Genomic DNA, 24962 nt, shown 5'->3' with positions numbered 1-24962 from the left:
AATACCATAGAGTTCACTTAACCACGTGACCCGCAGGTCCTGCTACGCTATAGACAGTTAATTAACCATTTATAGAGCATTTATATAATATTTACATGCTTCCTAAGTAAGCTATTGGAGCAATAACTATCTGGATGAGAGGTGACTAGGGGTGAACTAGACAATGGAGACCCCGACGTCCAAGGGACTCTGGCTAAGGGGACCCACACACGCAGGTTCCGGGACACCACATTAGCAAACCCTTCGAGCCCCCTGATTGACCTGAATATTTGGTCATTCTTAGGATTTGGTGTCTATAAAAGACTTATATATGCCCTATTAAGATATTCTGAGTTTATGGAGTGAGGTTCGCTGTTCAGGAGCCTCATATCATAGCAGCCCTCTATCTTTAACTAGGCCAAAAATGTCCAGGGTGGCGCTTTATTAGAGGGCGGCAATTGGGGGCAGGATTATTGCTTTCTTCTTTTTTATATCTTTGGCAGCTGGCACCAACTTCATACAACCCCCTAGGGACACTGTGACAGCCTCCTGATGAGTGTAGGCCGGTTCTTTCTAGGGAAGGGGTCAACGTCACCATCACACATAAGTAGAATTTGTAGTACAGTGGTGCATGAGTTTAGTCAGACTTAGGATAGCACAAAATCTAAATAAACCACTGTCTCATATCTGAAATAGAGAGCACCTCACTCTCTGGAGCCCACAGAATTAGCTTTATGACCCCTATGGTGGCCCTGCTGGGAAGTTGAACACTTACTACCTGGTTTTCCTACAGATTACAGCTGGTAACTGAAGCCTTCAGCAAAGGAATCATCAGCCCATTGTCAAGGATCCATTCTAAAAAGTGGAGACTGTTTAAGGTGAATAGCAATAATAGATAGGATTATATATATATATATACACAGTCATGGCCGTAAATGTTGGCACCCCGGAAATTTTTCAAGAAAATGAAGTATTTCACACAGAAAAGGATTGCAGTAACACATGTTTTGTGTGTATTGGAACTAAACCAAAACAGGGAGGAAAAAAAGCAAATTGGACATAATGTCACCAAACTCCAAAAATGGGCTGGACAAAATTATTGGCACCCTTTCAAAATTGTGGAAAAATAAGTTTGTTTCAAGCATGTGATGCTCCTTTATACTCACCTGGGGCAAGTAACAGGTGTGGGCAATATAAAAATCACACCTGAAAGCAGATAAAAAGGAGAGAAGTTCACTTAGTCTTTGCATTGTGTGTCTGTGTGTGCCACACTAAGCATGGACAACAGAAAGAGGAGAAGAGAACTGTCTGAGGACTTGAGAACCAAAATTGTGGAAAAATATCAACAATCTCAAGGTTACAAGTCCATCTCCAGAGATCTAGATTTGCCTTGGTCCACAGTGCGCAACATTATCAAGAAGTTTGCAACCCATGGCACTGTAGCTAAGCTCCCTGGGCGTGGACGGAAGAGAAAAATTGATGAAAGGTGTCAACGCAGGATAGTCCGGATGGTGGATAAGCAGCCCCAAACAAGTTCCAAAGATATTCAAGCTGTCCTGCAGGCTCAGGGAGCATCAGTGTCAGCGCGAACTATCTGTCGACATTTAAATGAAATGCTATGGCAGGAGACCAAGGAGACCCTGCTGCTGACACAGAGACATAAAAAAGCAAGACTACATTTTGCCAAAATTAACTTGAGTAAGCCAAAATCCTTCTGGGAAAACATCTTGTGGACAGATGAGACCATGATAGAGCTTTTTGGTAAAGCACATCATTCTACTGTTTACCAAAAATGGAATGAGGCCTACAAAGAAAAGAACACAGTACCTACAGTGAACTATATTGGATGTTCAATGAGGTTTTGGGGTTGTTTTGCTGCCTCTGGCACTGGGTGCCTTGAATGTGTGCAAGGCATCATGAAATCTGAGGATTACCAACGGATTTTGGGTCGCACTATACAGCCCAGTGTCAGAAAGCTGGGTTTGCCAAAGAGGATGGTTTACCGTCTGGATGGTGTTAGCGTCTGGAAACGCTGGTAGTCTATTTATGTGCTGTTTTTTCACAGAAATTTTAGCCTGAGGAAGGGGGACTGTGCCATAACCCCAGAAACACGTTGCTACTTGCATTTTATTGTTTTTTTATATTAAGTATATTAAATCCTGTTTCTACACGTACTGGGATTTTTCCGTTCATGAGAAAACTGGAAGGCACGAGAGTGTGTGTGTGAACCCCGACTTGGAGGGGGGTGCTGGAGTAACAACTTGAGCCCCCCACTGTGGAGTGAGTTACCATCTTTTTTAAGTGCTGCATTTATTTATTATTTTTATATATGCATTTTGTGTATACTATATTTTATGCCTGGATGTACTGAGAAGAGGATCTGGGGTTTGGACTGCGCTCTCTACTGTCCTCTGAAGTAGATTATTTGGAGTGGATACATTCTATATAGGATAGGCTATTCTGGCTCTCGGGTGTTAGTGGAGTAGTACCCGGGAAACCCTTCACATACACCAGGTGAGTCTGAACCATTTTTTTCCTCTACAAATTTGATTCTATTTGGATGAGCGCCGCCTTTGCTTTTTTTCCTAGTGACGTGGAGTCACGTGATCGCAGCGCTCTGTCTGAAGAGCACATGCGCCGCTATATTTTCCCCAGCTCTCACGTTCCCCAGCTCTTACATCATCAGCTGGGGAAAATATAGCGGCGCATGTGCTCTTCAGACAGAGCGCTGCGATCACGTGATGTGGGACTCCCTGTCACTAGGACGTTTTGTTGAATCCAATGCATATGCATAGTGGAGGGGTGGGCTTGGAGCCTTACTACGGGAGCAAGAGGCGGCCAGCGGGGAAGGCGCCTTCAGTGCGTTTACTCTTATTAGAAATTCTGGAACTTCAGAACAAGATATCTCAGCCGCTAGTTGACGAAAATAAGTAACTGACCCCTCGTTTGAATCCTGTTCACCCACATTATAACCCAGTCTATTGGCTTTAGTGTGGGTGAACAGGCTGACAGTATTCCTTTAACATGGCCACTAGGGTTGCCACCTGGCCAGCATTTTACCAGCACAACCAGTATTTTGGCCACGCTGCCAGTATTTTTTATATAAAAAATAACGGCAATGCAATGGCCGGTATTTACCCAACCTATCCTCCAACTCTCGAATGTTGCACCATAATCTACATCAGTGTTTTCCAACCAGAGCACCTCCAGCTGTTTCAAAACTACAACTTCCATCATGGCCGGACAGCCAACGGTTGACTGGGCATGCTGGGAGATGTAGTTTTGCAACAGCTGGAGGCACCCCTGGCTGGGAAACACTGACCTATACTATATATTACTATATAGTCCAACATGCTGGGAGTTATAGTTTTCCTTTGGGGCAGCTTCTGAGCCACAGGCTGTATCAGGGCTTGCTGGGAGTTGTAGTTAGTAACTAACTGCAACTCCCGAATTTGATTTTAAAAAAAAAGCAATCAAAAAGTCACATGAAAATAAAATTGGTACTGTTAAAAACTACAGATCAGGGCGCAAAAAATTACCCGTATACAGGCCCATATAAGGAGAAATAAAAAGGATATAGGGGTCAGAATAGGACAAAATTTGCCCTGCATGGGTATCCTGTGATGTTCCGATTATATAATGAATTATGCAAATTAGCATGGCCAGTATTTTTTTTACAAGAAAGGTGGCAACCCTAGTGGCCACACACAGTAGATCTGTGTTTTCCAACCAGTATCCAGCTGAAGGCCGTCCAGCCATGTTGGAAGATGTAGTATTGCAACAACTGGAGGAACCCTGGTTGGGAAACACTGCTGTAGATTAATGTCGACTGAACTCAACTTTTCCCTCAATGGTAGATGTTTGAGGAAAGAAGCACTGGACTTTCAACATGCCACCACCAGAGGTGTTCTGTATCAGCAGATTTCTTTCACCCCATTGAGAACACAGGCACTCTCTGCTACGATCGTGTATGCCGATGAGGAGAATTAGTTGTTGGTCAAATGAGCATAAAAGGAAAACTGTGACATATTTTGTCCCGCACTATCCACAAGTATCGGTGGATAGTGCGGGAAACGCTGATTAAAACGAGCCCTACCTTGGTCTGATCCGCGCCGCCGTTCGCCCGCAATTGTAGTTTTAATCTCTGTGTATATCCTGCTGTAACTGGCAAAGGCGGGGCTTCTGCAGGCTAACGGACACTGACGTCAGCACCGCTCATGAATATTCATCCCTCCCTCTGGTTAGGAGCGGCGAAGAGAGGGAGAACAGGAGGGATGAATATTCATGAGCGGCGCTGACGTCAGTGTCCGTTAGCCCGCAGAAGCCCCGCCTTTGCCAGTTACAGCAGGATATACACAGAGATTAAAACTACAATTGCGGCCGAACGGCAGCGCGGATCAGACCAAGGTAGGGCTCGTTTTAATCAGCGTCTCCCACACTATCCACCAATACCTGTGGATAGTGCGGGAGAAAATATGTGACAGTTTTCCTTTAAGCTGTCTGCTATCTAAAGTGTACGGCCAGCGGGTGAAATAAGTCACGATTTTCACCAGATGTTAGTAACAACACAAGTAATCCATACATACAAAGAAACCAATACAAATAAGCTCAGAAATTAAGTTATGTGTAATAATGTGAAATGACACAGGAAAAACGGTATTGAACACATGAAGAAAGGCAGGTGCAAATAGGCATGGAAAGCTAAGACAACAAAAGAAATCTATCAGTAATTAAAAAGCAATCCAACCCCTTGTCAGTGCAAATTAATATCAGCTGGTTCAGTCCCAACCAATGGCTAAAAAAAGGTCTCATTGCCAAGGTGTCACATAAAACACATCTCATGATGGGTAAAAGCAAAGAGCTCCAGATCTTCCCAACCTAATTTTTGCATAACATAACAATGACATTGGATAGAAGCGCATTTCTAAGCTCCAGTGAGCACTGTTGGGGCCATAATACGGAAGTGGAAAGACGATCATTTCACCATAAATTTTACCATTCAACTCACAAGATTTCTTACAGAGGAGTGAGAAGGATAATGAAGAGTTGTTCAAGAGCCAAGAACACTTGTGGAGAGCTTCAAAAAGATCAGGCATTAGGAGGTACAGTATTAAATGAGAAAAATTGGCACATGTTCAATATTTCACCGGCTTATTTCACCCGCTGTATAGCGTACAGGCTTAACGGACAGATAAAGTATAGCATTGAATGACACCGCCATTCAAAGATGGTCATCCTATGAGAGGTTACATTCTTTTTTTTCAAATGTCAGAAACCAAGCCAGTCTATGAGATCAACTTTTCCTATAAGTTTAGTAGTCTTATGGTTTGCAGAAATACTGCCAGCTTGTGCAGGGCAAAGAGGTCAGGAGAAATAATTTGCAATAAAGGTGAACTGGCAGCTTGAAGATAAACAGCCAGTAAGATAGAGCCAAGAAGAACACCGGTCAGAAGGTAAAAGCCTTATCTGATTTTTTTCAGCGCCACAATTAATTCCCGCTGACCTTTCAAATATGTATCTTGTATATTTTAGAACCTTGAAGAACAGACACACTCGCCTTGCCGGGTAAAACTTGAAGAGATGTAAGAAGAGAATAGCATGTTTTTTCCATCGTATTCCTGACTATATCCAAATATTGAGGATCGGCTTTTATTTGTCTAATGAGCACATCAATTACTATAGTCATGAGAGGGATAGTCCCGCTAAAGGTTATTTCAAGGATGATGGTTATCACCCAGCCTTTATCCTGCAGATCTGTCTTTCTGAAAGCATTTGACCTTTTAATAGAATCCAAGAAAACAAGAATAGTGAATAAGAGTTAATTTGGAACTCTATAATGCAACCGAAAAGATGAAAGAGCATTCAAATCGATAAGAGAACAATAACAGGCTGATGAATGTTTGTACCCAATTTACTCATTTTGCTAACCGGATTTTGAATAGTTTTCAAAGCCCATATTCTCTGTGTGGTGTGAAGTATGTGTTATTGTGTCCAAACAAAGCCAGACGATAATCATTACGGAGCGCTGAAAAGGTCATCTTGTTAGAAATGTCAGCTTTCAATGGAGAGCGCTGGACTTTCATACCCAAGTATCCAATTAATGGGGCATGCCGAGGTGCATGGAAACATAGAGGTGACCTGGAAAAAAGTCCAGCTGGCGGACGGTAAAAATAGATGGCGAAAGAGGGACTTCTGGAAACTTCAAGATGGTTAAAAGTTTAAGAAACATAAAGAGATGTTGATGTGACACTTACAATAGATGGAGAATATCCAGCGAAGCAAAGAAAAACAGTCAAGCGGCACTCACCAAGCAGGTGCGTTTATTCAGGTCTCGTGGACCGGTTACAGGGGTATAGCCTGATGTATTGCTCATTGACTGTAGTGGGCCAAATGCTGGCTTATTGGCGGAGAATTATCAAACCTGTGCAGAGGAAAAATTGCCCAGTCGCTTCTTTCATATTTGAAAATGCCTCTGAAAAATGAAAGAAGGGATCTGATTGGTTGCCATGGGCTACTGGGCAAATTTTCCTCTGCACAGGTTTTGATGAATCTCCATTACTGCGACTACATTCGGTCCATTTCCTAAATGTACCCACTGTCCATGCGGAACATTGTCTACTGTATTTAATAATAATTCATTTTTCATATAGTGCACCCATATTCCGCAGTGCTGTACAGGACAGGGGATAAGTTTTAGATTGCAGGGGGTCCGAGCACTGGGGCCCCACACGATCTCCTGTTTAGAGCCCTGTACATTGGTGCGTCCATTTAGCTCAATGGGAGAGCCGTTTGGCAATCTTCGGCTCTTCCATAGAACTATAAAGAGGGGGCGTGGCGGCCCCGCTTCGGGCAGGGGTCCTGGCGCGCTGTTGTATAGGAGAGCCGAAGCTCTAAACAGAAGATCATAGGGCCCCAGGCCCCAGCACTCGGACCCCCCGAGTTCTAGAACTTATCCCCTATCCGAAGGATATATATTTTTTTTTACATGATACTTGTCCTTTAACTTACCTATCAGTATTGGAGGAAACCCATGTAAATACTGGGGATAACATAACTTGTTGCAGATGTTGTCCTTTGGTGAGATTCCAATCTAGGACCTCAGTGCTGCAAGTCAACAGTGCTAACCACTGAGCCACAGTGCCACCTATTCTTTTGAGTCCTGCACGAAAATAGTTTACTGTACATCCAATAAATTTACTTAACATAGTCACAATAAAGCTACACTTGATACATTAAAGTCAATGTGTCAGGTTACATGATTAATTCCCCTCTAAGTCTCTAAATCCAACATGGGCTGCCATAATTAATAATCTGCAGTTTCATCTACCACAAGTCAGAGCAAGTCGACAGGCTCCCCAAGTTACACTCTGCACATCCCTCTGCTCTAAAGTCTGTACTGTCACAGCTTTACCAATTCCTGCAACAGTAAAGATAGTAATCCGTAACCTTGCATTGGTGTCATCATTGTCCCCAAGCCTGGCCCAGGAGAAGCAATCTCATCTTCAGTTCCTGTAGGGCAACGGTGCCCTGGTGTCACAAAAAATACATCCCACCTTCTTTCCACCCGTGTTGTGGACACAATTCCCTTAATTATAATGGGGGTCATTGGGTATCATCATGGTGTCTATAGAGTTGATGACAAAAATAGTGTGGCATGCTGCACTATTCTTCCTTCAGATCTGACAAAAATGCAAAAGGAGCCTCTGACGGTAGTGGGAACACATTCTAAGCTTTATGCCAAAACTCAAGGGTCTCCATTTGGCCTCCAGATCCTTAGCAGACCATGCTCATTGTAGCCCTCAAAATTTGCTCTTATTTGCTAAAACTGTGATGCATTGGATGAGGGGGAACCCTGTATTGAGTCATACTGCCCACCGGGAAGAGGGAAACCCTTTAATTTAAGATAAAGTTTAAGATATACTGATATAGTTCATAGTTTAAGATATACTGTCATATATAGCGATCTCCCAGAGATGTAGCCATGGAAGACATTACAACCTTGACAATGATGGTTTACACTGCTGGTACTTTCAAGCGCAGGCCCTACTGTGGACTCGATAGTCCTTAAAATGACTAATAAAATGTTAACCACTGTGTTAGCGCGTTGTAACAAAAATCTGTAAAATTCCAATCTAAAGCAACATATCATAATAGTGTCAAAAATAACCAACACATGCAAGCTGAATTATGCAGAAACACGCGCCTATATTTGGGCATTTTAAGAAAAATCTATATTTTTGGTGCCTACAAACATCTGATCATTGGGAAGTTGTCTGTAATAGCTGGATATCATCATTAGTTTTATTGCTGGGAAAGCATTGAGCATACGTTAACTTGATTACTGGATACTGAATATGGCTAAAAGGCAGAAAACGTTTCTGTTGCCAAGGGGTGGGAACATCTGTCAAACTGAACCGGGACTGCTAATGCACATTGTGAATTCTGGGCAATGCTGGATTAAATGCGCGATGCCTTGAAAGAGGGAAATGTACGTCCAATTAAGGAATTATGCAGCTTTAAAAGACCATTACGGCTGAAATGCAAGTTTTGCAACTTTTTTTTAACCAATGTTGCTGCTCACACATGTTATGATTGAACTCAATTACAGTGAAGTATATGACCAAAAGAGAGACTTTTACTATATATACAAAAGTCATATAAGTTATAAATTATCGTGCAAACGTAGCAACAGAATAACAATAGAGTAGAACAAACCCCGTCTTAGATGCAGGTTACAGTACTTCAAGAATGCTGAGAATGAAACAGGGTTTGGAGGACCAGCGAAGGATCATTTTTGGGGCTAAACTGATGGCTGATCCGTGACAGCTCCGTTTTGTGGCTAAACTTTGCTTGGTAAAGCCTAAGGTGTGAACAGGCAGAGTTTGGCCGAGAAAAAGGAGTCGTCACTGCTCCTTCTCTGAGGAGGGGCCCTTGTTTCATTCTCAGTATCCTTGATGTAACCTGCAGCATATGATCCAAATAAAAGATCTTTACGCTTCCAAGATGGGGTGAGTGCTACTTTATTGTTACTCTATTGCTAGATTTGTATATACATTTCTTTTGACGTATGAGCACCGCCAGTGTTGCATACTTTGTACTGTTCAGAAGACGTTTGACCTAATTTATATATATATATATATATATATATATATATATATATATATATATATATATACACACACACTCACACTGTATGTAGACCTGTTACCAAGCAGCTCCATCCTCCGCATTATCATAAATTATTGTGCAATGCCATCAATTGTATATAAGCTTCATATTTAGGCTAGGCTCACATAAAGTATTTTGATAAGTCTTTTTAGCCCAAATCAGTAGTGGAATCTATGGAAAAAAGACTATAATGGGAGAATTTACACCTTTTTCTGTGTTTTGGACACTTTCCTGGTTTAGTCCAAAGAAACTAAACAAAATCCTATACATGAACCAAGCCTTAGGGTTCATACACATGGTAAAGCCTTATTCATCACACCCATTTGGTACTACATTGAGAACCCACCTCCTATATGGTGTTTCGGTACACAACCACATTTGTCTTTTGAAAGCTTCCTACTTGGACACTAGTTTTCTTCCAATAAATCCTATATAAATCCAGAAGAAAAAAACATATATATATATATATATATTTTTTTTTTTTCTTTTTAAATGGTCAGGGCCCCTTGGTCATCCATACCCTTCTCATATCTTCTGTCCTACTGTATATATTTAATGGGCACATTAAATAAAGTAGAGGATTTTGATAATATGTGGTCCCCCTTGAGAGGTAACATAATATATGATCTTTAAAGAGGCACTGTCATTATGAAAAACTTTTAATATTTTGTAATACTACTGATAAGATTACTTTTTTTAAATATACATTTATGTAAACAACTAAGTAAATTTTACTAAAAAATCTAAAATGAAAATAGTCACCACTAGGGGTCATCTGTCTATATGCAGACAGACTAGGAGATCCCCATTGCACCACTACAGCCTAAACTACAATTCCCATGATGGGAGTTGTAGTTTTGCAACATCTGGGGGTGCAATCTTTGTAAAACTCTGTTTTAGAGCTGTGTATTCTCCAGGTGTGTGCCTCCAGCTCTTGCAAAACTACAGACAAAGGATGTGTGGGCATGCTGGCAGTTGTAGTTTTGCAACAGCTAAAGGCAGCACTGCAACTCCTGCTGTTGCAAAACTACAACTCCCTGCATTCTTGAACAGCCAAAGCTTTCTATGACTCCTGAATGACAAAGATGCTGATCGGACATTCAGGAGTCTGTGAAAGCTGAATGACACACATAGTGACAGCTTTGTTGATTAGCATCCGGCTTTACTCGGAACAGATAGAAAATGTATGCATAAAAACTACTGTACAGTGATTTGCAGAATGCCCAGAGAAGAAAGGGTTACAGAGTGCAGTGATTTGCAGACTGACAGACTGCTCCCAGACTCAGAGCATATGAGACATTACAGTGAGGGAGAGAGATGGACACGCCCCCTCCAGAAGGCAAGAACACAAAGCAAGTGAGCAACATATAAATGCTATTTGTTAGGAATATATAGGTCATAGACACATAAAAATGATCAGGATTAGGTACTGAGTAACATATCCCTTTTTTATTTTTTGCACTATGACAGGTACGCTTTAATATATTTAGTGAGGTCTGATGAAACAGAGCAGCAAAAAGTGAGCATTGGTTGGAAGTTGTGGGCCCGCTCTAGTGCCCTGATGGTGCCCTTATTTTGTAAACTGTTGGGAAATTTTCTTCCTTCCAATCTCTGTCTATAGATTTCTTCTCCCTCCAAGTTTTATCTTCATCATGTTATGAAATTAAGTACATTCAAGTTTTCAAGAACATAATCAGGTAAATACAAGGTTACTTGATGTCACAAATCCAGAACAGTCATCTTCTGCTGCCACAATCTGAACATTATGAGCATCAAAAATATTGGCCCATCCACACCCACTTCATAACAAAGTACATTTCTTATTCAGCTGTATTATCATCAATATTACATTTTACATGAGGCATAGGTCACTGCCTGTAACAAAATCTGCACATTCTTCTCCTGCTGTAAACAGATGCATAAGAGAAGATTCATCAAGGTCAATGGAAAATAAAAGCAGAAAATCGTTCTTTTTTTTATATAGACAAATACAAACTATAGATGAATCTAATCGGTTGCATACTTCGTCACTGTTCCTTTACAGCAGGTTTGATAAATCTCGCACATTATGTTCTGCCATCACGACTAAACCATTGTACTCCAAGCCTGAAACAATCAATTCGTAACGGAAAAAAAAGTCTTGGGCAGAGTTAGATTACAGGTTGGGTCTATATTTTGGGTTTGGTCCCCATACTAGTAGAAAAGCAATTGACAATACTCAATAATTGGATTGCATTATCAATGACAACAGGTTCCAAGCCATCCACATTTCATCAGCCATCACTACATGAACAAAGTGTCTGTGCCCATGATATATCAATATAAGATTCTATACATATGGTACTTACTGGGGCTGGTAATTGTAAGAAGATCAAATCTCCGTTGTTGCTGCAATAAAGAAATAAAATGGTTACATTACTTGAATATCTTCTGGACCTAAAGCTGCTACAGCTGCCAATGGCTACTTGTACGGTGTCCATTTTAGGACATCGTCAGTCGTCAGCCGTAACTCTGTCCCGCATCAGGCGAAACAGTGTCCCGCCTCCTCCCTCGGACCAATCTCCGTCCCGCGTCAGCCGCAACTCCCTCATCCGAAACTCTGTCTTCCCTCAGACAAAAAACCTTCCTGCCGTGTAGCAGTGCCGAGTCCGTGTCGGCTCTACTATACAGACTCTGTAGAACATGTAGGCCCTCATTTACTATTGCAAACCCGACATGTTTTATCGGGTTGTATGCCAGATTCTGTCGCATTGTGTCAGAAACTCTGTCTGCGCCAGATTTTGCGCCAGAATCGAAAAAACCCAGACTAACTCTCCATTTTGCTAAGAAAATCTGAAAAAGGGGCGTGATCTCTGAAAAGGGGCGTGTTCCTGAAATTTTCACAAAAACATATTTACTAAGGTTTCCACATAAAATGTGGTGGATTTCAGCTGAGGAAAACCCGACAGATCAGAGCAGGTGTAAAAAATGTAGGGAAAGTGGAAAATGTAAGGAAACCTTAGTAAATACCGTGGAAAATAAATTGTAGGGAATTAAAACCCACAAAAAAACCTACACAACACTCTTAGTAAATGAGGGCCGAAGTGTCTGTAGTACACGTACAAGTTTCACAGTTTTGACTCTGCTATATATATGCTGTGCAGTGTCGGCTCTGCTATGCGGCAGGAAGTTTAGTCTGAAGGAGATTCGTCTAAGCGATGACAGCGTTTTGGACAAGGGAGTTTCAGATGAGGGAGGAGGGAGTTGTGGCTGAAGGATGACGGTGACTGGTGTGAGGGAGGAGTTAGGATGTTGTTTCATCTGATGGGGGTAGGAGTTGCGGCTGATGACTGACGGCGATTGGTCCGAGGGAGGAGACGGGACACTGTTTCGCCTGACGTGGGATGGAGTTACGGCTGACGACTGACGATGTCCTAAAATGGACGCCGTATACTTGAAGACCGTCATAATAGATTTGAGTAAATTCTTTAAACTTAGCATCAAATCCACAGTAGCGAGTCCCAAACATTACCCCTCACTAGCCAGTCACCTCTGTCCATTTTAGAAACTGTCCAGAGCAGCATAGGTTTGCTATGGGGATTTTCTCCTGCTCTAGACAGTTCCTGACATGGACAGAGGTGTCAGCAGAGAGCACTGTGGTCGCGACAGAAAAGAAATCCAAAAATAAAAGAATTTCTTCTCTAGTATTCAGCCGCTAATAAGTACTGGAAGGATTAAGATTTTTAAATAGAAGTCATTTACAAATTGGTTTAATTTTCTGGCATCAGTTAATTTAAAGAAAAAAATGTGTTTTCCACATTGAGTACCCGGCGCTCTGACCCCACCTTCCAAAACATACGTGTCTTGGCAGCGATGGGGCCGACTGAGGCAGGACACTCGGACTAGAGGAGAACTCAGTCGGGTCCCATTCTCAGAGGTTGGACCTAGGGTTGCCACGTGGCCGGTATTTTATCGGCACAGTTGGTATTTTGGCCACCCTGCCAGTATTTTTATATAAAAAATGCAATGGCTGGTATTTATCCAACCAATCCTCCAACTCCCAGAATGTTGCCCCATAACCTATACCAGTGTTTCCCAACCAGAGCGCCTGCAGCTGTTGACTGTCCGGGCATTCTGGGAGTTGTAATTTTGCAACAGCTGAAAGCACCTCTGGTTGGGAAACACTGACCTATACTATGTACTACTACATAGTCCAACATGCTGGGAGTTGTAGTTTACATTTGGGGCAGCTGCTAAGCAACAGGCTGTATCAGGGCATGCTGGGAGTTGTAGTTAGTAACTAACTTCAACTCCCGAATTAAATAAAAAAAGTGATCAAAAAGTAACAAATAACAAACAAGTAATAAAAAATAGTATGGTTAAAAACTGCAGATTGGGGCACAAAAAATGAGCCCCGATCATACAGGCCCGTATAAGTAGAAATAAAAAAGTTATTGGGGTCAGAATAGGACAACATTTCCTATGAAAAAAAGTTATTGGGGTCAGAATAGGACAAAAGTATCCTGTGATTAGATGTCACGCATATATAAATAATTATGCAAATTAGCATGGCTGGTATTTTTTTGATAGAAAGGTGGCAACTAGAGATGAGCGAATTTACAGTAAATTCGATTCGTCACGAACTTCTCGGCTCGGCAGTTGATGACTTTTCCTGCATAAATGAGTTCAGCTTTCAGGTGCTCCGGTGGGCTGGAAAAGGTGGATTCAGTCCTAGGAGACTCTTTCCTAGGACTGTATCCACCTTTTCCAGCCCACCGGAGCACCGGAAAGCTGAACTCATATATGCAGGATAAGTCATCAACTGCCGAGCCAAGAAGTTCGTGACGAATCAAATTTACTGTAAATTCGCTCATCTCTAGTGGCAACCCTAGTTGGACCCCCTGTGATCAGACGCTTATCCCCAATCCTGTGAATAGCAGATACGTTTTTAATAGCTGGAAAACCTCTTCAAAGCTAACAGAAGTCAATGTCATGAAGACATTGCTTGTAATACCTATATTCTGTTCATTTCTTCTATTCGAGATTAGGTTGTGATGACTAAAGGAACTTTTTGATCAAATACACTCAAGTCGGCTTCTCCTTGGCCTGAAATGGCTACTTGAATGGCACAGAAACCGATTGTACTGTGATCATAAGTAAAGCAAATCTAAATTCTGTACCTGTCTCTTTATTGACACTATGCAACATTAGATCTCTGTGTATCTTATATCTGGATTACAATCATGTACAAGCATTGTCCGTCCATGTTATGCCTCGTATGCATACTCCAATATTAATAGGCCGTGATGTTTATGTGAAGGAAGCTTCCCAGATTAAAATCACAGGAAAATTCAATACCCCCCAATCCAATACAACGAAGCACATGTCTATTCTGTTCTATTTATTTGTGCTGACATGAGACTCTCCTAACACTGCAGCATATGTTCCGTATAGACTCTTTATTTGCTTTCTTCTTCACAAGGTAAAATTGTGTAGCTGGGGGTGAATGGATCAGGAGAGGCACATGCCCCTAAGGGTATGTTCACACTACGGAATCCCAGCGGAATTCCGTGAGCGGAATTCCGGGAGTAAAATTCTGCACAGTGAACGTTAGCATTAGTGTTGAGCGGCACAGGCCAAATTCGAATTCGCGAATATTCGCGAATATATGAACGAATATTTGTTATATATTCGCAAAATTCGCATATTCGTAATATTCGCGTTTTATTTTCGCGTATGCGAAAAATTTGCGGATGCGAAAATTAGCATATACAAAAATTAACATAAGTGAAAATTAGCATATGCAAATTTTCGCATGTGCGAAAATTCGCACGCCAGTCTCACACAGTAGTATTAGAGCCTTCTTTACACCACACAAGCTGGAAGCAGAGAGGAATGATCACTGTGATAAAAAGAAAAAAAAAACGAATATTCGTCATTACATATGCATATTCGCGAGCAACACTAGTTAGCATCTGTGTGAATGGGTCTTCCGCGAGACCCGATCACACTGCGGAATTTCAGCGGCGCACAATTGCGCCGCTGAAATTGTTCCGCGCAAAGAAAGAACATGTTAATTCTTTGCGCGGAAGTCCGCGAGCACTGCATAGCCATCAATGGTGACAGCGCAGTGCTGCACGGTCCTACTGCCGCCGCCGTCTGCCTGGCTGAATCAGCTACAATTCAGCTACAATTCCGCGGTGTGAACATACCCTAAATGTGGGGTGCGAGGAGGACGACACGTGGGAACTCACCCAAGATTTCCACTCAAGGGCTGTTCCTGCTAAGTACAGGAATCAGTTCCCACGCGTTCCTGTAGGACTTGTGCCCTGCTTGCCACAGACCTACCTCTGGTCTGTTTGTGGTGACCATAGATGGTGGGGAAACCCTGTCAGCTACGCTGTTTACACAACACCCATTAATGTCAGCAGAAGTGTCATGAATGACATAAGTAAGCCATCTCAGCTCTTTTTGGCTTCCCGACCATCTACAGTCAAGGCAAACAGATGTTCTAAACTTGTGAAATGTTTGAACTACATGTCAAAAGTTTATTCAAATGACGTGACATTTTGGATATGGTAAGGACCCTTGCTTTCCTCTAAAACAAAGTAAATAAACAAAACGCTGAGTGTCAAAAATGGCAACAATGGACCCCCGGCAATCTCCCGTACGGGGCCCCAGCAGTCTGTTGCTGCCACGCCCCCTCAATACATCTGTATGGGAGAGCCGGAGCACTGTATTCAGCAATCTCCGGCTGTGCCATTAGCGCTGTATTGAGTGGGCATGATGGCCACCCCTTCGTGCGGTGGTCAACATGCGCTATTTGGACGGAGAGCCGTGGCCCTGTACGGGAGATCACCTGCTGTCTGAAATACAGCCCAGCCAGACAGCAGTGAAGGGGTGGCACGCTCTGGTTTTCCAGTCTAACACAGCCAGCACACTTTAAGTGCACCAATGACCCTACCGAAGAACCTCATTTCTGGGCTTAGCTACTGTGCCTGCCCCTGGACGACTTACCATAACATCTTTAATGGGGTACTCCGCTGTCCCAGCGTTCCGAACATTTTGTTCCAAACTCTTGGAGCAGGTGGCAGGGGTCGTGGCGTCACTCCCTCGCCCCTCGTGACATCACGTCACGCCCCCTCAATGCAAGTCTATGGGAGGGGCGTGGCTGCCACCACGCCCCCTCCCATAGACTTGCATTGAGAGGGCGTGGCATGACATCACGAGGGGCGTGACCCACGACCCACGCTGCTCACTCCAAGCGTTCTGAACAAATGTCGGGTACTGCACAGAGATCGCGGGGATCCCGACGATCAGACATCTTATCCCCTATCCTTTGGATAGGGGATAAGCTGTCTAGGGACGGAGTACCCCTTTAAGGCTGACCACTTCCAATGATCAGCCTGTCCACTAACAGGAGTTTTAACATCCTCTATAAGTTAAAATGAGCCAACCATAACTTGCCAGAAACTTCTACCTGACTCCTGAACTGCCAAACCAAAGTAGTGACAGTATTGTTTATTTGTTTATACATTTTGGCACACTTAATTCAATGCAGGAATGTATAACTTAAAACTACATGTCCAGGCGAAAGTCATATTTCACAAAGTGTCATCCCTCAGCCGGCAGGAGAGGAAAAACCCCCATGGAGGAAACCTCTAGAGAACCATGGCTGGAGGGTTGCCGTTCCCTTGGGTTTAGAGGGTAGTACCAACCTGCAACTCATCACATTAAAATACAGTTGTACAAGGTACAAGATACACAATAGCAAGATTGAAAAAAAAAAATAACAGATACAAAAATAAATGAATTAATATTCAACAATAATACATGAATTATTATCCAAGTGATAGATGAACAGCTGTAGAATAACAATGTAGGGAAAGCAGCAGATCACATGATAACCCTGATCTATCGTGTGATTTGCTGCTTACTGTGTCAATCAGGCACAAAGGCCAATAGGACACAGCCAGGTACACAGATAAAAGGCCAGTGACGTGACCCACAGCATTAAGAGTGCTGGGAACTTCTGCAGAGAGCAGACAGAGAGAGGGAGAAAGCCAGACATAGGGACAGTTAGTTATTAGAAAGATAGAGATAAAGATTAGAAAGAGAGGCTTTGTGCGTGTGAACACACACCAAAAGAGCGTATAAGGCAGGGACATCTTAATTTTGCTACCAAAAATACACAGCCTTTTTCAAGGCTCACACCTGCTATACCTGAATTGAATAGTGTTCCTGAACCAGCTACAGTAGCCAGTGAGGTGCAGTGATCTGTGCCACCCTCCAACAAAGTGTATTTAAGTGGCAACTATATACCCCATAGGGCCTGTCAACACAGTAGTGAGTATAATAGATTTCTGCAACAACCTTCAGTACGCACTGTGCTGTCATCTCTGCCACCCAAAAACCATGTTTAAGTTACACGTATCTTGCCTGTAGTGTTAAATAGTTTTGGTGCATTTAATATTGTTCCGGAAACACCATCAGGACTCATTGTGCTGTCATCTCTGCCAGTCAAAAAGCATGTTGAAGTTACACGTATGTAGCCTGTAGTGTTAATACAGGTCTGTTGCATTTCATATTGTTCCTCAAACACTGTCAGTATTCGTACTGTCATCTTTGCCAGTCAAAAAGCACGTTTACGTTACATGTATCTAGCCTGTAGCGTGAATACAGTTGTGATGCATTTCATATTGTTCCGCAAATACCTTCAGTACTCATTGTGCTGTGATTTCTGCAACACAAAAAGTGCTCAAAGCGTTGAAACTTAGATTTGACAAGTAGGTTGGTGAAAAATCCCCCTAAAAGGATAAAAGTAACCCCAAAAAAACATGTCTGGAAAAGAAGTTGGTGGACTGGGTAGAGAGCAGAAGACTCCTGCCACGTTCTCTGCCAGTAAGAATGTTCATGGCAGTCCTAGTACAGGTAGTGGCAACAGCAGCCAGGTGTCATTTGGTAGTAGTGGCAGCCATGTCAGCTATCCCAAGTTCTCACTGCCTGAGAGATTTTATGTGATTTCACAGGATGATCCGGCGTAACTGGAATATTTCTGTCATACGACTTCTGAGGAGGAAGACTCTGACAATCTGATCCTCTGAGACTCTGACAATCTCTCCCCCTACTGCTAAGCAGAAGGATAACACTAGCCATGATGGGGAGTTGCATGGGGACAGTCAAGCTTTGGAGTGTGTTGGCGAGGTGGTGGAGGTCAAATCAGTAGCAGAGCCCAGCACAAGCGAGACTGGTGGTTGTAGGCATGGTGGGGAAACTGTAAGGCATCAAGGTGGCTATGCTAAAGGCGAGCAAGGAGCCCAAGAAGTCCATGCAGAAAGCAGTGACGTAGAGGATGAGGAGTTTGGTACGGACGATGATGTAGTGTTGAACCACCTGGGCATGAGCTGATGTGTTCAGAGCAGGAGGATAGTGGCAGTGTCAGCGAAGAAGAGTGTAGCCAAGGTGGGGGAGGAAAACCTGTGAAACGTAACAGACCTAGGGCTGCTGGTCTAATGAGCTCGGGTGACAGCGACGCTGCTGCATGTTCAGGTTATAATAAAAAAAACATCCCGAGGAGAGGCACAGTCAGGTGGTGCAGTCTCTGTCTGATATTCTGATGTGTGGAACTTCTTTACCGTACCAAATGCAGAGAACCGGGCAATCTGTCGTCTCTGCAAACAGAAAGTAAGCCATGGCCAGGGTCCGAGTGTAGGGACTACGGGGGAGATTTCTCATAATCAGTTGCTGAGTTGCCCATAGCAACCAATCAGAACACTTCTTTATTTTTCAGAGGCCTTTTCAAAAATGATAGAAGTGATCTGATTGGTTGCTAAGGGAAACTCAGCAACTTTTCCTCTGGACAGGTTTTAATAAATCTCCCCCTACGTCTCCACGCAGGCATATGGAGCACCACCACATGGCCACGTGGGAGAGTCAAGACGCCCCACAACGTGAGGAAAATGCTGCTGCTGCTGCTATTGATGATCCTCCAGATCCCTCCCAACTGTCTAACAGCCAGGCCATTTCCACGGGCAGCAAATTTTCAGGATTTGTCTCATCTGTATCGTGCCCTCATCCTCCCTGATCCCGTCGGTTATCCATTGGGGAATCCATGTCCTCCAGACAACAGTATTTTCCCAGTCACCCTTTCGTAGTGCATCTCAATTCCTACCTGGCCAAGTTCATGGTGGCAGGCATCTACCAACAACCAGAGATACTTTATGCCGCTTTATTTTGGTGTGAATAAGCCTAAAAAATGGGTGAGCTGGAAAAGTTACCATGGGTTACCATAACTGAGCCTTAAAAACACTTTAAAACTACTTGAATAAATTCCTAACAGTGTTAGACAGGGGTTTAGAGCTGTTAGGCAGTGTTATAAACGTGTTTAGGGGCTTATTTCATTGCCGGATTAAGTTGAACCGAGCCGAACAGAACTCGGTTCACTCAACTGTAAGATATATATACAGTATCTACACATACACACAGGGGGGTGAAAAGGAGACAGAGAATACAGTGCTCTGATAGTGTAGTAAGTTTTGGATGGTAAAGGTGTGTAAAAAAGCAGAAATACTGCTCACCTTATTATGTTATGCAAATGGAGGGCACAACTCTGAGTAGCGCTTCAGATAAGTTGCGGCACGGTCCAGGAGCCGCCGATCATCAGTACCGCTGGCAGCGGTCAGAAACGTAGCTGGAGGCAGGTTGCAGGACACCCTGGCAGGGGTGACCCCAAATTCCCGTAGCGTTTCGAGAGGGGATTCCTCTCTTCGTCAGGTCCCCATGGGACCTGACGAAGAGAGGAATCCCCTCTCGAAATGCGTTGTCCTGCTAACTCAGCTATCTGTGTAAACCACACGATCCCGCAAGTCGGAATTTTGGGATCACCCCCGCCAGGGTGTCCCGCAACCTGCCTCCAGCACACACACACACATATATATATATATATATATATATATATATATATATATATGAATTCCCAAATACCTATCATTCTCTATTTTCACTACAAATTTGTAACATTGGTTTTTTACATGACTGTAAGATCTTCATTCAAATGCAAGTACAGCAATGACTGAATCATTAAGGTCTTCTATGAAAATGTGCATATTTATGAGCTTAACAGCAGAAATTAATGCACCTGCTTCTGGCATATATGACTTTAATTTTTCATTTTAAATTGGACTGTCTTAATAAATAATGCGCAATTCCTCTAGCCGCCATTTCTTGTGATGTGCAATCTGTTACTATTTATTAGTAAAATGTAATAAAATAGGCAGATGGGAGAAGCCATTTTGTTTGTTTGCACAACCGAGCTTGTAAAAAATGGAAGTTTGCATTTGGCTTGTCATTTAGAAACTATGCGAATCAATTTTATTGTTACGGAGAACGCCTTATTGCTTAAAGGAGTACTCCACTAGAAAACATGTTTCTTTAAATCTACTGATATCAGAAAGTTAAACAGATTTGTAAATTACTTCTGTTTAAAAATCTTAATCCTTCCAGTACTCATCAGCTGCTATTTGCTCCACAGGAAGTTCTTTTCTTTTTGGATTTCCTTTCTGACTGACCACAGTGCTCTTTGCCGACACCTCTGTCCATGTCAGGAACTGTCCAGAGAAGGAGAGGTTTGCTATGGGGATTTGCTCCGACTCTGGACAGTTCCTAAAATGGACAGAGGTGTCAGCAGAGATCACTGTGGTCATACAGAAAGAAAATCCAAAAAGAAAAGAACTTCCTGTGGAGCAAATAGCAGCTGGTGAGTACTGGAAGGATTAAGATTTTGAATCAGAAGTCATTTACAAATCTGTTTAACTTTCTGGCAACAGTTGATTTAAAACAAAATGTTTTCCAGTGGAGTACCCCTTTAAAGGGTTTTCCCATTTCAGTCAATAGTCATCTGAGGAACCCTCCAGTTTTCAAGAGAATGGGTTTCTATGACTTTGTATGAACTAGACTGAATGCAGTAGTCATTACTCATGGCTCCCTTTAATTAAAGGGGTACTCCACTTCCCCAGCATTCGGAACAATTTGTTCCGAACGCTAGGTGCTGGCTGTGGGGTTTGTGATGTCACGGCCATGCCCCCTTGTGACATCATGCCACACCCCTTCAATTCAAGCCTATGAGAGAGGGCGTGGTAGCTGCCACGCCCCCTCCAATAGACTTGCATTGAGGGGGGGTGACGTCATGAGGGCGTGGCCGTGACATCACAAACCCCTCCTGCCTGTACCCAGCGTTCGGGAACAAAATGTTCTGAAAGCTGGGGCAGTGGAGTACCCCTTTAAAGCGAATGTGTTACCTAGATTTTGCATTTCTTATTAGAACCAGATACAAAAACATGTTCTTTTTTACTGATTGTAAATATTTTTATTTTATATTTGCATATTATTATGAGGGCTGTCATCTTGCCTAAGCTGTTTTTAACAGCATTTAGTGATATGCTTTACAGCAGGATTTACCATAAACAACAATAGACAGAACCTGTCCCATTTACATAAATTGGAGACGTTACTGAGCATTCTTTGTGACCTTCTCAGAGGTCATTCTATAAAGAGAAGAGGCTGATATCTGCTGTGAATGGTGGTGGATCCAGTGTTCTCTCTCTCTACTGGTGTCACCTTTTACTGTACTCCTGTGAAGAAAGGGATTACTGGGAAGTCTCAGCTTAGTTTTAGACCTAGTGGCCAGAATGGAAACTGCAACATTTAAGGATTATTTTAAAATATAACTAATAAAATGGAAAATTGGAAAAAACTTCCCCAGCAATTCTTAAAAAAATTTGTTTAACATAAAAACCTGATTTAAAAAATAGGTAGTTTCTGATGACGCATTCCCTTTATGTGTCAAGGACTTGTAGCCTCTCTCTTTCATATAAGTTCCTTAATGTGAATGTACAATTTTTTACCACCTTTTCGTTTTTCATCTCAACAATCTGTACCGATTTATTTCATAACATATCCTCATAAAGGTCAGAGCTCTATATTTCTCCATATACAGAGAGCGGAATCCACTCAGAATCTAGTTACCTGTAGCCATCACTAGGGGGAGCTCATAGGTTTATTGCCTAAAGGGGTTGTCCAGAGATTTAAAAACAAAATAGGCTTAGTGAGGTGGTATAGGATGTTTTTTTTATATTTAACATGTCTCTGAAATGCTCCTTTAAGTTTTAGGTTTAACCCCTTAAAGGGGTACCTTGCCCCTGGACATCTTATGCCCTATCCAAAGTATAGGAAATAATATGTCTGATCGTGGGGGGTCTGGCCGCTGGAACCCTCCATGTTCTCCAGGCTGGCGTTGCAGCGTTTGAACATGGAAGCTTGGAGCTTCCGTGTTCGTGACGTCCTGCTACTCCCCCTCCATTCATTTCTGCGGGAGGGGGCATGACGGCTAGTACATAACCATCAGGCCTCTTCCCATAGACATGAATGTAGAGGGCACGACGGCTGTGGTCGCATGTTATCCGGCACAGAGTTTGTTCCATACAGCACTGGAGATCGTGGGGTCTCTCAGTGGCCAGACGGACCCCCCGCAATCAGACATTTTATTCCCTATCCTTTGGATAGGGGATAAGATGTTTTGGGGCAAATTACCTCTTTAACACTCAGTTATGTATACAGTGGTCCCTCTACATGCGATGGTAATCCGTTCCAAATGGACCATCGTTTGTTGAAACCATCGTATGTTGAGGGATCCGTGCAATGTAAAGTATAGGACAGTGGTCTACAACCTGCGGACCTCCAGATGTTGCAAAACTACAACACCCAGCATGCCCGGACAGCCAACGGCTGTCCGGGCATGCTGGGAGTTGTAGTTTTGCAACATCTGGAGGTCCGCAGGTTGAAGACCACTGGTATTGGAGGTTATACTCGTGTCCCCGCTGCTCCGGACCGTCACCGCTCGTCACCGCTGCCCTGGATCTCACCTTCCATCGCTGTTGCCGCGTCGCCGAGGTGTCCCCAACGCTCCGCTAAGGCCTCTGCTTCTCCGGCATCCTCGCTCTCATGTCGCCGCCATCACGTCGCTACGCACGCCGCTCATATTGGATGATGGGACGGCGCGCGCGGCGACGTGATGACGACGATGGAGAGCACCGACGATGCAGAGGATCCCGAAGAGGACGCGCCGGAGCCCCGAGGACAGGTAAGTGATCGACAGCGGACCACACGGGGCACCGTAAACGGCTATCCGGTGGCAGCTGAAGCAGTCTGCGCTGCCGGATAGCCGTTTATGCGATGGTCCTGACATACAAAAGCATCGTATGTTGATGCTGCCTTCAACATGAGATGGCCTCTGAGAGGCCATTGTATCTTGAAATGATCGTATGTTGGGGCCATCATAGGTCGGGGGGGGGGGGTCACTGTATACCCTTTATGATGGAGGTTTACCTTGTGTACTTTGATAAATATATATATATATATATATATATATATATATATATGTCACGCTGAATTTGTTGATCCTGACAGTGAAACACTTAGGGCCCTTGCAGCAACAGCTGGAATCAGAGATAACTCCGATCCAGGCAATTTATCCCCTTAGATGATACATTCAATAGCAGCTATGCATGTAAGTGATTGAATAGAGGGAAGAAGTTCCCTCTCTCAGCCCATCAGCAGAGCTGAATCTCCCAAAAACATTTTTGGGTGAAATTCACTAATTTAGTTACCAGATTTGATTTGGATTCAATGGCCATTTTAGATTCATACAGCAGTGGGAACTATTGGAAAAAAAAAAATGGTGCTATTTAAAAATACAACTCATCCTGACTATGTTGATGGAACAATTAAAAAGAACTCCGCCCCTAGACATCTTATCTCCTATCCAAAGGATAGGGGTAAGATGTCTGATCACGAGGGTCCCACCACTGGGACCCCCCACGATCTCCCTGTAGCACCAGTGCTCGAGGCTCGTGACATCACGGCCACACCCCCTCGTGATGTCACGCCACGCCCCCTAAATGCAAGTCTATGGGAGGGGGCATGGCAGCCGTCACACCTCCTCCCACAGACTTGCATTACAAGGGAGGGCGTGATGTCACGAGGGGGCGTGGCCATGACATCACGAGCTTCCGGCACCACATCGCTAGTCATTCGGCACGGAGCGAATTTGCTCTGTGCACTGGATGACTGGGGTGCCACAGCAGAGATAAAAGGGGGTCCCAGCGGCGGGATCCCTGCGATTAGACATCTTATCCCCTATCCTTTAGATAGGTGATAACATGTCTAGGGGCAAAGTACCTCTTTAAGGAGTTAAACAGTATACAGTAACCTCTTTAGCTCCCTCTAGAGGTGGCTGCAGGAAACCGAAATCTTATCATTTCATAACATTTCTCTATGTCTGGGAATGACATTTGGAGCGGCACATACAAAGCTCTGACCACTATAAAAAATGTATTAAAGAATTTATTAGAACATTATATAGAAACGCAGAAGAAGAAAAAAAATCCCTTCCGCGTAGATTGCAATTCTTAATATGATCTGATTAAGTGAACCTGAGATCTGATTTCCAAGGTTTAAAAGCACATTAGGAAAATCAGAAATCATGCTCCATTTATTAAACTTAATGACAGAAATGCTGCTTTTTGAGCACCGATATTTAGTCAGCCCCTTTATGACATGTTCCCAGGGAAAGCAGTGATAGAGTCTCGGCACTCCGCAGCGTGTCAGGAGAGATACTAATTAAAGGGATACTCCGGTGGAAAACTTTTTTTTAAAATTTTTTTAAATCAACTGGTGCCAGAAAGTTAAACATATTTGCAAATTACTTCTATTAAACAATCTTAATCCTTCCAGTACTTATTAGCTGCTGAATGCTACAGAGGAAAGTCTTTTCTTTTTGG

At 43.1% G+C, this 24962-nt stretch overlaps 1 protein-coding gene across 7 annotated transcripts in view; it reads right to left on the bottom strand.

Moving 5' to 3' along the window:
* LOC130283237 (cytosolic carboxypeptidase 6-like) overlaps window positions 1-24962 on the bottom strand; it is a 1802518-nt gene that overhangs the window by 654261 nt on the left and 1123295 nt on the right. For all 7 annotated transcript variants that reach the window (XM_056532458.1, XM_056532459.1, XM_056532453.1 and 4 more), the window contains one exon: window positions 11496-11535. In XM_056532458.1, coding sequence (XP_056388433.1) covers window positions 11496-11535 — 40 coding nt within the window. The remainder of the gene's footprint in view (window positions 1-11495; window positions 11536-24962) is intronic.

Source organism: Hyla sarda, chromosome 7, assembly GCF_029499605.1.
Source record: "Hyla sarda isolate aHylSar1 chromosome 7, aHylSar1.hap1, whole genome shotgun sequence".
In the NCBI taxonomy this organism is placed as follows: Eukaryota; Metazoa; Chordata; class Amphibia; order Anura; family Hylidae; genus Hyla; species Hyla sarda.
The sequence above is the reverse complement of the archived record's forward strand: the minus strand, read 5'-3'. Positions and strand labels throughout refer to the sequence as shown.